We start from the raw sequence: 14053 nt of genomic DNA, 5'->3' as shown, positions 1-14053 counted from the left end.
ACCTTGAGATAGAAAAATATATCACAAAAAGTATATCACCTTATTTTACAGATTCCCACGTTCATGGTAATGTAAGTTTGTGTCGCAAATGCTGACAGTTAATGATGTTTTTTTATCCTTCCAGATAATTATTAAGAAACAATACCAATTGGGTATAGTATTACATGTTATATTTACACATGACTCCTTCTTACATTGTTCAGTAGGCCACATTGTGATTCCATTTTCATAAGAGTGGTTAAGGGATCTAACTTGATCCTGAAGAAAAAGCCAAAGGAGATGGCTTTGAAACATGTTGACTAGTGAGGTGGTAGCCCATAGAAGCATATTGCCTCCACTCCCCTCTTTTAACGCTACCAGCTAGGAAAGGTATTAAATAGTAGTTTCTCCACATAGACAGGTAACTTTTAAACTGCACCACTTTGTCACTTTCCTGACTCTTCGACTCTCACATTAGCACTACACATAGTGATTTCACTCGTAGGTGCTCCCGTGTCTCCGTAGATTGTAGCACACCCCATCCCGCAACGGGCGGGAAGAACCCAATAATGAAGCATGCCACCCAGGGTCCTTTTGGTGGGTGAGGGTTATTTTTAAAAACACTGTTTTCCCTATACACAATTAGGGCACACATCTTTATCACAAATTGTGAGGTCTTTTTTTTGCCTTTTTTTCTAGGAAGGATAACATTTTTTAAGGTATCTGAGGTGGATTCTGTTTGGTCATTTTATGAGATTTTTGAGGAGGACGAGTCCGCCTTAGTTCATTTCTCTACCTCTTCACTCCCCCTCTTCGGTTTTTTGTAGCAGACCCTCATTTGTTAAACATTGCCCTCACTGAATAATTCCACACAACACCTCCGTTAAGGGTAAAGTGTCTTGTCACACATTTAAATTCCTCGGCACAGGTGCTTTTTGGACATAGCTTAAAATAATTTCTCGGGTATGATGTTAAATCACCAGAATGAGAACATTTTAGCAATGTAAGTGTACCTAGACGTTAAGTTCTCGCTTTTAGACACCAAATTCAGTAATTTCAGTGCTCTTTTTTTTTTTTTGTCAAGAGATTCACTTAAGCACTATGGTCTCTCTTCCATATTCACCCCCCCCCCCCCATCCCCCCATCAGTGAGCTTTAGCCTTTTTAAACGAAAATAATCCAATCAAATTGTTCTCCTCCAAAAAAAAGCAAACAACGTTTATAAGATTAATCTCTGCACAAACTATTTCGCTTTGTTAATGGTTTTTAAACATGTTGCACAGCAGAGCAGGGTGCTATGCAAAATGAGTTAGAAACATTTTAGAAAGTGCTATGGCGTGGTCCACGCAGGCAGCGCTATAGCCTTTAAACACATCAAGCAACTTTTATGAACACTTATGTCTCCAGAACCAGTGTACGGATTTACTCCAAACCAAGAAAGAGTGCTTTATGAGTGAAGTTCTACTTTCATGCTACGTTTGTCGTAAATCAGTGTAGCTTTCTTTTGCTGTAGGCGCTGGTGAAATTTCATACAAAACATAAAATGGGAAAGTTCTTCCCTACCCCCGCCCTGTTTATCTTTTTTCCATGCACGTAAATTGGCATGCCTGACCTTAGCTGACCATGCTAAGCAAATGGCAGTGTTTTTTGCAGCTCCCCCTACAGAGAGGACAACGTTATAGACGATCTCAATGATTACTTTTAACACAGAGGGAGATGGGACGAATGCTTTAAGATAGTCTAAACCACTGGCAGTCCCTAAAGGGTGGTAATCGCTCAGAAACAGGATGACTAAATCATAATTTATAGAAAGGTCAATATATCTCAATACTACCCCTTTCATAAAAATATTATGTTTTTGTGGAGAAAATAAACGTAATGAAAAAAAAAAAAACAGACTAGGGTTAAAAGATGGGATTGTGCGTCATCTGTGCCTAAAGGAAATAATTTGGGCCTGTAAGAATTGAACATATTCCCACAAGATGGAAGCATCACCTTCTATCCACAAACAGAAGGTAGGGAGTAAGCATGAAGGAAAGGCTGATGGTAGAAGAGTAGGCGAATAGTGGCAAAAAGAGTCTGCTGCCAATGGGGATAGGCTATGGCAGGGAGAGGAGGGTGAGTGGATCGGAAAGCCTGGAAGCCTCATTTTTAAAAAAGAAGAAAAAATGCAGAGGGTTAAGAGGGAACATACCCATAAAAAGTACAAAAACATCTTGGAAAAATAAGATTTTTCATTAAGAATGGGGTTCACTAGGTTGGTTTAATCAACCTGGTCAAATCCATTCATGATTTAAAAAAAAAAGTTAACATTGGTTTGCTGAAAACATTTAGAAACAGTTTCTTTAGGTTGGATATTCGTGAAAAACACATGCAGCCCTCTGGTTAGCATTCCAGCTCATTACTTTCACCCACTTTACCACTCAAGGCAGGGACCTACCTTATGCAAATTGGAAATTACCCGTTCCTTATTTAAACCATCTATCTCAAAATGCCCGGCAAAATCCCCTTCAGAAAGGAGCACAACCGCAGACCAGTTTCAGCCTTGCAATTGAGCTATAACTTGGATCTTATGGCACTTGCAGCCAGCCAATTAGTTTGTGTCGGGCAACCCAGTTGTGGGACACAAAATGGGAGAAAAAACTCCCTCATCCAATAGGATTTGAGATTTGCTTTCAAATTTGGGTCCACATACCCAGATTCTTTGATTGACGAACCAGAAATCTATAACTTGATTGACTGCTTGGCTCGGTGTGAGGCCTACAAAAAAACCACTGCAAGGCTAATTTCTCAAACATCAACCCCCTACCCCACCCCTGACAGGCTTGCACAAAACTAGATAGGAAGACCACATGAATGTTAATAAGAAAATAAAAACGGGCTTTACAATAGTAAAAGTGTCCTAGTCATAGCTAAGCGGGTGCTATCCCTGCCTGTGTAATAATTGTGATAAAGTACCACCTGCCATACCTTTTAAGGATATTGTAAGTCGTCAAGGAGTTCCTTATCCATATAGAGAAACAAGGCCATAGGGCAAGGTCGTGGAAGTCAGAGTTAACTTGCCATGTTGTTTTCAGGTACAGTACAGGGTATTTTATTCCCTTAAACGCATTGCCACATCTCTCTTCACAAAAAGTATAATTCCTTGGTTTTTCGTAATTTCCTATGTTAAGAGCACCCTACTCACGTTATGATGAATTTTCCCCAGAGCTTTAACTCATGTTTATGAATTTTATTGTGTTGTACTGTATATAATATGCTGTTAATAGGATAACGGATATCAGAAACTGATTTGGCATCATAATTGCACTTGCATCCTCTTGAAAAGCTACCTTGAGTTAATCTACATTTCACCTTGTAGTGTTTGGTGACCAGCACAACATGGGTAGTAAGATCTGAATCCCTTGTTGTATAATGAATAAATATTTAGGGTGCTTCTTGAACTTTTAGTGACTTTTTTTGTTTTGATTTCTACAGGATAATGGTCCATAATCTATTGTGGAAAAACACAATTTTGTCGAATGTGACATCAGGTGCTATGTGTCCCCTATGGAGGAAAGCTTTGCTGCTGTTTATAGTCTCTGGTAACCTATTTGTGGTGCATTGCTTTGATGCGGATGAAGTTCCAGAGGAATGGATGCTACTGCATGTAGTTGGCGGCCAGATTGGTGCTGGAAACTACAGCTACCTAAGACTGAATCATGAAGGAAAGATAATTCTTGAAATGGAAAGCCCAAAAGGGGATGCAGACCTGTATGTGTCAGATGCCACCCTTCACCCCAGCTTTGACGAGTATGAATTACAGTCTACGACATGTGGCCGAGATGTCATTGTTGTGCCATCCTATTTCCAGCGGCCAGTGGGGATTGGAATATATGGTCATCCATCTCATATAGAGAGTGAATTTGAAATAAAAGTATACCATGATCGTACAGTTCAGGAGGATCCGTTTTCTGAAGAATCATACGATCCAGAAGAGACACAAGCGAATCAAAAGAAACGGCATGCACCTCAGGATGCTGCACAGGAGGAAGAGTCTATCCTGTGGACTATACTAATAGGGATTTTGAAACTGGTATTGGAGATTCTATTTTAACAAATATCTCGAACATGTAATGTTACACCAAACCTCCAAGTCCTGTGGACAGTAAAAGTTTGCTGTGAGAATTGGTACATATTTTATATGTTTAATGGAGAGTTCATAGTACCATTTTCTAGTGGGGGGTATTAATGGGAAGAGAAAAGCCATATTTAGTTTTTTATCAAACTGTTAATCAAATTATACTTGATCTGTGAGCACAGGAGTTTTCCACAAGATTTGCTTATACAAAATTAGGTTGGTGTAGCAAAATATGGAATGCACACTTAAAAATAGAATTTTGGATATTTTTTTCGAATTGGTTAGCAGATAAATCTACTTTGGTATTTCAAAATATATATTTTATGAACAATACCTAATGATATGAATCAAATACAGACTGGATTCTGTATGAATATCAAACAATATTTTATATCATGAAATCTATTAAAGTTTAAATTCTACTTAAAATGTGTCTATTGTTTACACATAAAAATCCCAATATAGATTTCCTCACCAGCCTTAACCTTTGCTGAAAGAATTGGCTTTTGGCTCTAGCTTAATGTTGTCACTTACATTTTCCTGGTTGGTAATTGCATAAGGTAGTCCAATATTGTTTCTCACCTGCGTTCTCCACCACCAGTTTTTTTTTTTTTAGTGCCTATCCTGCCACATGCAGTGCTTCTCTGGCAATTGCGACTTCATGAACAGTGCATTTTTCTTTTGATGTCTAGTCTATCTGGAATGACATTTTTAGGTTTGAGTTGACAATTAAAATGTCTAACAGACCTCTTGCTTACAATATGCACACAGTGGACTTTGAGATCATCCATTTCAGCCGTTGGCCTTTCTGGACTATCCTCTTTCAGCCATTGGCTTGAGACCTCATCAACCATGTCTTGACTCATCCCAGAGGTAGATTTTCTCTCACCTAATGCTGTTGAATGTTAGGGCGTACTTTTCCAATTCCACTTGAGCTCTTGCATTGTGATGCTCGAGGAACTACTTTGCATATAAAAAGTACACTGAGCCAAGTCACCTATAGTTGATAAACTGAACAGCAAGCAACGAACAGAGGTGGAAAGCAAGCCAAGAAGGATCGGAAGGAAGTACTCAAATACGCCCAGTGCCCCTACCACCAGCAAATCCGGAAAACCAAGAGGAAGGCATCTCCAAAAGGAGCAAAAAAAGACTTTTCCGCACCAGCAGCATCACCCCGAGCCAAGAGCTGTATGAGATCAGGAATAGAAATTTATAAAGATTTATTAGAATCATTAAAAAAAAGGGTGCAGTACAGACATTGTAAATGCAAATGGAATAAAGGCTGTCAGCAAATAGAGCAATACAGGATAAGGTGCAAAATCAGAAACATTACATGCCCCAAATGAGCAGCAAAATCATCACTAAGAAACCAGGCAGCATTCCTAATAGCACCCACGAGAATCAGTGGAGTATTCTGGCTCACCCCCAAATTTGAGAGGAAATATTCTCATGGAAAAACATTTAAAAGTGCTAAGTCATGATGGTGCGAGCAAAAGAATTATACTTTTAACAAATCAGAGCACGATTCTATTAAACGGTATGGTGCCTTACCATCTAAGCAGTATCCCCCTACATGAATATTGATTCTGCCCACTCTCTGTTAATGCCATCTGGAGATGGCAGGGCAAACCAGTTACAAAAACAGCAAACTGTTGTGAATTAGTGCAGTGCAGTGAGCTAGCAGAATGGCCTTGGGAAACTACAACTTTACTTCACCCATGTAAGAAAGTTTCTTCGAAAACAGCAAGAACAGCAGCAATAGAAATAAACAAACCTGAATCTGCTTTCCTTGTGCTGCAGAAATAATGTACTGTGAACATGCAGAAGGAGACATCCATTTTGAACAAGATGATATTAAGACGTAACTAAGGCTTATTTAGCTTAAGTCAGAAAAAGGCACATTAACAAGTCATAGCAAGTTTGTTTCAAATGCAATATCACCAGGTCAGTGTATACATGTATATTCAAAAGTAAGTCAATGTTCTGCACATTGTTAATAATGCACAAATAAGGTTTGCAACCCTGCTATGAGGAGCTGGCCTTGTATATGCTGTCCACTAATGTAAGTGGGCACCTTGCACCAGTCCAGACAACCCTTATGGTGATTGAAGAGGTCTTCAACAACCACAGAAAGCTTTCTTAATAGTAGCTGTGGAGAGCAGGCTTAGTCTTGAAGGTGTGTAAAGCAGCTTGTTTTACCAGAATGCAATTTTATAGTATAGTTTAAATGAAAGAGAACCACACAACGTATTTATATAAAATATGTATTTATTATAGAATACTTTGTAGTATGTTACAGTATCTCCCACACAGAGATATACACAAAGCACACAATACTATAGCCAAGAAATCACAGTAAATAGAACTAATACACAGTGGGCCCCAGGGGAGGACCAAACCATATACTGAGAAAGTGGTATAAGTACCTCGACTTGAGTCAGGACAATGTCGAGAGGCTGTAGAATCGCTGTGGAACCAACCAAGGTAAGTAGACCAGGACCCCAAGCAGGACGCGTGCAATATGAGAACACGACCGTGGGCTCTGTACAACGATACGGGTAAGTCGCGGTTGGATTTTTAAAGATTAAGGACCCTTCCCAGTGGACCCTGAAGAAACCCTATGGAAGACAGAAGGTTGGAGAGACACCCCACCCGTGGATACCCTAGTAGCCAAGTTACCTACACCAGGGAAACTGGGTGCATAAGGGTGAAGTGGTGTCAGAAACCACTGTTGAACCCAAAGGCAAGTGCCGCTGCTGGAAGAGGATAAAGTGTCTGTGGGAATCCAAACGTGAATTCTTGATGAAGAGTACCTGAAAGCAGAGGGGATAGAGTCTGGGTCACTTAGCAGTGACCAGGGGCTCAGCAGACAAATGCCCACCGATGTCTAGTGCTTCAGGATGGGTGTCCGTGATCTTGACTGCAGCTGTGGGGACCAGGCGATGTTGAGGACGACCAGGAGCCACATACGAGCTGTCCCACGAAGGATGTCGGGGGGGGGGGGTCGGTGTGCAGCGGAAGCATCACCATGCCTTGGCAGATGCAACCCACGCATGATCTACCGGGCGAACGTGCTGCTCTTTGCGAAGGTTCATAGACGACATTCTGATCCTTTGAAAAGACGACCGCACTAAGTGTGAAGAGTTCTGCACGTGGATCAATACACTTAATCCTTTCTTGCGATTTACCCACACTATCTCGGCAACAGAAATCCCATTCCTTGATTTGCTGATCAGACTGGATGGAGATCAAGTCACAACCACTCTGTACCGAAAACCAACCGATAAGAATAGCCTTTTACTATTCAGCAGCCACCACCCTATGGCCTTACGACAAAATTTGCCCTTTGGGCAATTCCTTTGCATCAGAAGAAATTGCAGCACAGTGGCAGACTACCAGAGGGAGTCGGGCACTTTAATGAGAGATCTGATCAAACGTGAGTACCCGAGACAAGTAGTTGCTTTGGCTCGGAAATGAGCAAGACCTAATAATCGTGAAAGTCTGCTTGAAAACGTGACCAGAGAGCCAGACAACGCAATCACATGTGTCACCACTTTCACTCCCGATTCTAACCGGATTAGGTACATCATCCGAAAACATTGGGACATCTTGAACACAGGCACGCTGTCCTTACCTACTCCAGGGTTTGCTTTCAAGAGGACTAGCAACCTGAAAGATTTACTCATACATACGAGACCCAGAAAGCAAAACACTAACGCACAAAGAACTCTTTGGGATCTTCCCCCTGTCAAGGGCCACTACCCCTGTGGCTCGTGCTCAGTATGCCCCCAAACTAATATCACAAAAGAACTGACCTTCCCAAATGGGGTAACTTGGGAAATCATGACACTCACAAACTGCAAATCATCCAACTGCATCTACATATTGATATGCCCGTGTGGTCTCCTATACGTAGGAATGACGACGAGACAGGTTAAGGTGCGCATGATGGGAACACAAAAGCAATTTCAGATGCCACAAAACCAATACCAGGATGACTGCACACTATCATGAACACCACCATGCCTACGACTCATTCAAATGGGGTGTACTTGAAGCACACCCGGGCATGCCTAAGAAGGCGCTGTTACGCCTAGAGCAACGATGGGTCCTGTAATTGTCAACTGATAAGGGTGGACTCAATGAGGATATACCCTGGAGCCTCCTAACATAATCAGTACAATTTACTGATCTGATACTCTATGCCCGACCACAGATCTCTACCATTAAGACCAGAGCAATAACGCACCACTCGAACACCCAGCCCACCCACTTTGTGTCCATCGACACAGGTCTGTTGGTTTATCTCATGCCAGTGGCACGCCTAATCTAGCTCCCCAGACACCTATGAGTAACTTACCCATGGGCTTTAAATACCATCTTTACTTCCATAACATTACCCACGCTCCGTTTGGGCCTATTTCCTGCAACCATGCTACCGCAGATAAGCCACCATAAGGAGACATGGGCCCATTCAGCAGTAGTTTTGACCAGATAGTGTCTCCCCACATCAAGCACATTACTACCAATACACCACCGGTAGGGAACTGACAAACTATATGATCAATTCCTTCATGGTCATTAACACATGTTTATCCTTACCTCACACAACTCGTAGTGACAGAGGCTTGACTGGACTAGGGAACCAATACTCCTCGCCATGATCTTCCCAGGGGAAACCTAACATGGAGACCATTAACAGGGTTAGCGCTCTAGCCCGCACTACCAACAGCTTCCAGGAGTTCCGGAAGTACTACGCCCCTTTGCTCTCTACGACAGGATATAAACACCAGAGCCCCGATGGATACGGAGCGACCTGGTCTGGTAGAGAGCAGGGGTAGGGATACGGAAGGTCCTGTAGTTCAGAACTGTGAGTATTTTCGAGCGCGCATAGCCCACCTGTGGCACTCTGCACTTGGATGGTGTCGGGGCAACCTCCTGTCTCCGAGACCGCCATGGCATTTTGTAACCTATCCCTGGGAGCAAACCACTCTAGTCAAGGGGTGACAGCCTTGTCTGCCACATTAACGTGCCTGGGTCAATCAATTGCACTTGGGCAGCCACTCATGGGTAAGGTAGCGTTACGCTATGTGTGGTTTTGGTTGTGTGGCACTACGTGGGGTGTGTTGTTGGAACGGGGGCCGGCCTTTCTCAGGCGGACCGTGAGCTTCCCCTGAAACTGACCCTGTTGGTTTCGGGGTTGTGAGCGTTCTGACCTGTTGGTGGTGAGTGCCTCTTTTTTGACGGCTCTCCACGGCGTGCAATGACTATTGGAGGTTGCTGTCTACCTAGACGCCCGTGCCCCTTTGGGCCTGGAGTAGGCCTGGGGCGCCATTACATTGTGCCTTGGGCATAGCGATGCCAATTGAGCACCACTATGGGGATTTGGTGTTTCAGTCTTGTTTTGCCTTTGTCTTTATTGGTTAGGACACTACACTTTGGTGTCTGCCTCTACCAGCACACAATGCCGTTAGCCCCCAACTCAAAACAGGGTGAGTTTACCTGAGGATGCCAACTGGAGTTAGTCGACAGCGACGTGTGGTGTATTTTATCTGCTGCTCTTTAACATATTTTTAACATGTTTTCTATTTTACACAGATCACAGTTGATGAATGTCACAGCTCACCTGTGTTCTGCACGTGTGCTTTACACCATGTTTGTTCAATGGTGCACGTCATTTTGTCACCAGATAGATATATATAATTATAGTCATAGTGTTTTTTATTGCAGGTTGGGGTTTAGATCTGCCAGTACCACTTTTTAGGGTGCTGTATGGGTGGTCATATATTTACTTCACTGAGGTCATGACCATCACCATAAAGTGTAGGCAGATCCCCTTCTGGTCCTGAGGAATTGCCATTAATAGATAACAGGCAAGAAACATGTTGACCTTTTACACCAGCACATATTCTCACATACCTTAGAGTGGGAGTGTGTGTTCTTTTAGTTTTAATCAGGGTAGTGACCACAACTCATTAAAATTGTTCTGAGTGGACCACTAATCCCTGTTTTAAATTTTCACTCTTACACATTATCACCACCTACACCACAGCTATACATTAGGGCCCTCACACGCACTGCACCCAACAGCTAAAGGAATAAAGATCTCTGCCAAGTAGGCCCCGTCACGGGTGCCTGATCGGGTATTGCAGCACCAACCAGAGTAGGAGCAGACCCGCTGATGAAGCAAGACAACTGCTTGTTGGGTGTGTGAGGGCCTGCTTCCGTAAGGAGGAAACTATTCTCCTGTCTTTGTGAACTACCACACACTGGGGTTCACCTTTTGAGATCACCTCCACCTGCACCACTTATTAGGAACTGCATACCCACGCAGGAGTTCAAGAAGTTGCCAGAAGCAAGGTCCAGGAGACTCACCACAACCAGGGGAGTCAGGGCAAGCCCAGAGCAATCGGGGGGCCCACAGAAGATGACGTTGACCCTCCACAGGACCTACAGGTCGAAGACACTGGAGTCACAGGAGGACCTCTGGCAGCTTTACAAAACAAAGGGCCATGGAGCACACGGTATGAGGTGATTGAAGATCTTTGCAGAAGAAGTTGCCAGATGTTGGGGCTACTTGGAGCCCAATGCACTTGCTGCAGAATTGCTAACAAGCATTTGCACTTGCAAAAGTACGCGGTGCACAGGTGTTCGGGTATTGCAGCCCCCACGAGGGATTCTGACCTTAAACTTGGTGAGAGGACCGCTCTGGCCTTGAGGGACGTAGAAACCCACCTCCTGTGTTGAACCCTTTGGAGTCCATAGGAGCTCTGGATAAGCAGAGCGGTCAGCAGTGTTGCGGTGCCTGCGAATGCAGGGGAGTGACTCCTTCACTCCAAGGGAGATTACTTCTGTAGTCTTTGATGCTTCACAGGCCTTGGAAGGTTCCTGTATTGATGCACAGGCATAGACGATGCAGTAGACTGAAAAGGAAACTAAGTCAGGCTCAAACGAAGTCCAGAGTGCCCAGACAGTAAAAGTGCAGTGGTATCAGTTCTGAATCTTGTCCGAGACTAATCTAGGGACCTACACCCAGGTAATCCCTTAAATACCCTAGGGAAAGGGTTGGGAAGATTCAGGAGACCCTCCCAGGGGAGGGTAACTCCAGTTTCGTGCCAGAGTGACTGGTTTGAACTGGACTATGCACAGGGACACCAAGTGTGCCCATCATGCAGACTTTCAGGCGCTTGCAAGTGCACCCACCCAGCCTCAATACACTAAATCCTGTCTGGGAGGTGGTCACAGAATGCCTATTGTTCCACCTTCCTCTGCTCGAGCTTGGCTCAGCAGCAGCAAGGCAGAAATGTGTCTCTGGTCGGCAGCAACCATTTTGTGCTGTCTGGGTCAAGACAGCTGGTACTGGGAACACAGTCTAACGGAGGGCTCTTCCAGTTGCTTGGAATCATACTTCCCACACTGTTTATGGTGTGGAGGTATGGTTCCAACATGTTTGATACGAAACATGATAGGATGCGTTACAGCCAGTATTTAGATGGTCATTGCATGCGTGCGCGGTGCCACACTATATAGTATATGGCTGCTTCACTGACAAACTGGGAGAATGGACTCTGTAGACTGCAGGAGTGTCCTGCTCAGGCAGGGGCACCCTCTCATATAGAATAGAGCACCCTGCCCTCAGGATTGTAAAGGCCTGCTATAGGGGTGACTTATAGGTTTTAAGTGCTGTGACCCTTAAATATAGTAAAACTATATATTTAGTAAGTGGTGCATGCACCAACTTGCACAGGCTGCAATGGCAGGCCTGTAGGTCCATTTTGCATGGTCTCTCGTGGATGGCATAATGTATGCTTCAGCTCATGGGTGACTTCTGTGGTACCTATGCCCTGGATACATGGTTACCATATACTAGGGACTGACAATGGTACCCTAGTATCCAATCTGGGTACAACAGTTTAGGGAGACAGCAGATAGACTGGCGTCCTGGTTAGCAGGATCCTAGTCAGCCTAGTCAAAAACAGCATCACATAAAGCAACAAGCATTGGAATATCCAATAGGTCATTTGGGACCTTATAAGTCAATAAAAATTAACACTGCAGTTGTAGATGGAGTTAGGTGCAGCTGGCACACTGCACCGCTGCTCGCTCCCGAGAGCAAAACACAAAGAGGTGGGACATGCACCCGCCTTTGGCCATTTGCGTGCTATCATTATTGAAAGCCACAATCAATAGCCAATCGAATGTGTGAGAGTTGCCAAACAGACACGTAGACGTTTGGAGTGCTCACAAGATGCCTCCCATAGTGCAGCGCTGCGCTAGGCTCGACCTAAAAATGTGCACTGTTCATTGACCTCCAAACTGTGACCAGGCGCATCTCTATTCACTGAATTATAACACTCCATGGGTCGTTTTCTATGTGCACACTGCGCAGTCTATAATCCTCTGTCCCTCCATACAGGTTTGTGGTTCGTGATAACTGTGTGCTGTGTATTGCTGCACCGCCTACATCACAGGATTGTTCTCCAACCAGGAAAAAGATCTGAGCAGTGATCTATCGGCTGTAAACCCCTGCATGTACACACACACCCATTTCAGCACAAATAAAGATAATCTGTAAATCTCAACGCAAATGCGATTGGATTTGTCTAGTGGGCTGTCTGAGCTGCTGTTGTGAGGGGAGCTCGCAATGCCAAGCCAGGTTCCTGCACTGCGAGTGTCACGGCTCGCGCATCACTTACGCTAAACTGAAGTTGAGTCCACCTTCATAACCCAGACCTTTGCACTGCAACAATTCTTACAACCAAATCTTTAGGTTTGAGCCCACATAAAACCGAAATTCAAAGGTATTGCTAGAAGGCCACCCCACCAGTGAAGAATGCTGCAATCTATCGAAACTTTTATCCCCAGAGAGGACTTTGAACCGTAATGCCGTAAGCCATTTCCCACCATAGACTACGGGTTAACCGTTCTCACGTGCCTCGCTCCCCTAGAACCGCACTGCTCCCATGCACGCAGAACAACCCCAGGCACCATAACACGAACCTACATCGCCGGTACGAACCCAACTCAAATAGCTCCCCCTTTCATGGGCGCCGCACTTTCAGTTCAGCCCGCATTGGCACACACCCGAATACCTGAAAAGGAAACTAAACCAGCATTAAAAATGCAATAGGTCTCGCCTTTCATTACGTTAAAGCCATTTGCTATACAATACCATTAGCAAAGCAAATGGCTTTAACTTAATCAAAGGCGAGACCTATTGCATTTTCAATACTTGTTTTAAGTTGCTGCCCATTAACACTGAAAAGATTCTGGCATTTGAAAGGGCACACTTTACTCTGAATATTCACCTAGCCTGATTCTTCGTATGACTGACTCGTAGAGCTAATTTGGAAAAGCAAAAAAAAATAGCCATTCAAATTTTCATTTGTTTTGAGCAGTCCATAAATTGTGGCAAAATATGATTTTGTGCTTACCAGACTGTGCGAATTCTGGCTTTTTTTCTCACTGTTTTGTTAGTCCTTTACGGAGATCTTAAGAGTTGCAAGAACCACCCATGTACATATAGGTGGGCCTACATGCTTACTCCATTGTTTTATTTCCTCTTAAATCAACTTGATTTATATAGTTAAATGAAATTCTTTGCAGGATCCTATTTTGCCAATGTAGAATTTCTCGTCTCGAGTCAAATTAGATCTTTTATGCAGGGCATAATTTACCCCCTCTCTATCCTATTTGTTTTACAAGTGCATGCTGGTACCAGACCAGTGCATGGCTAAACAGGTGCTTATTGTCCCTGTTTTATTAACAGTATTCCCTCAAGGTGCACTGATTAAGAGGTACCTTGTGCATAGTTGTTACACCTTGAAAGGCCGGTTACCTATGCGGTAGATGGATTCACCTACTATACAAAGAAAGGCCTGCACCTCTTGGTAGATAAAGGAGGTGGCTGAAGGATACGCTTTGTGGGGTGCTCGGGGTATATCAGAATGTGCAG

General features: G+C 43.8%; 1 protein-coding gene across 2 annotated transcripts in view; it reads left to right on the top strand.

The window, feature by feature from the left end:
- C6H6orf120 (chromosome 6 C6orf120 homolog) overlaps positions 1-4527 on the top strand; it is a 39532-nt gene extending 35005 nt beyond the window's left edge. For both annotated transcript variants that reach the window (XM_085611964.1, XM_085611963.1), the window contains exon 2: positions 3456-4527. In XM_085611964.1, coding sequence (XP_085468090.1) covers positions 3460-4074 — 615 coding nt within the window. In that variant the 5' untranslated portion in view covers positions 3456-3459 and the 3' untranslated portion in view covers positions 4075-4527. The remainder of the gene's footprint in view (positions 1-3455) is intronic.
- Positions 4528-14053: the final 9526 nt, after the last annotated feature.

The sequence above is a fragment of the Triturus cristatus genome, chromosome 6 (genome assembly GCF_964204655.1).
Source record: "Triturus cristatus chromosome 6, aTriCri1.1, whole genome shotgun sequence".
NCBI classification, from domain to species: Eukaryota; Metazoa; Chordata; class Amphibia; order Caudata; family Salamandridae; genus Triturus; species Triturus cristatus.
This window is presented reverse-complemented; position numbering and strand designations above follow the sequence as displayed.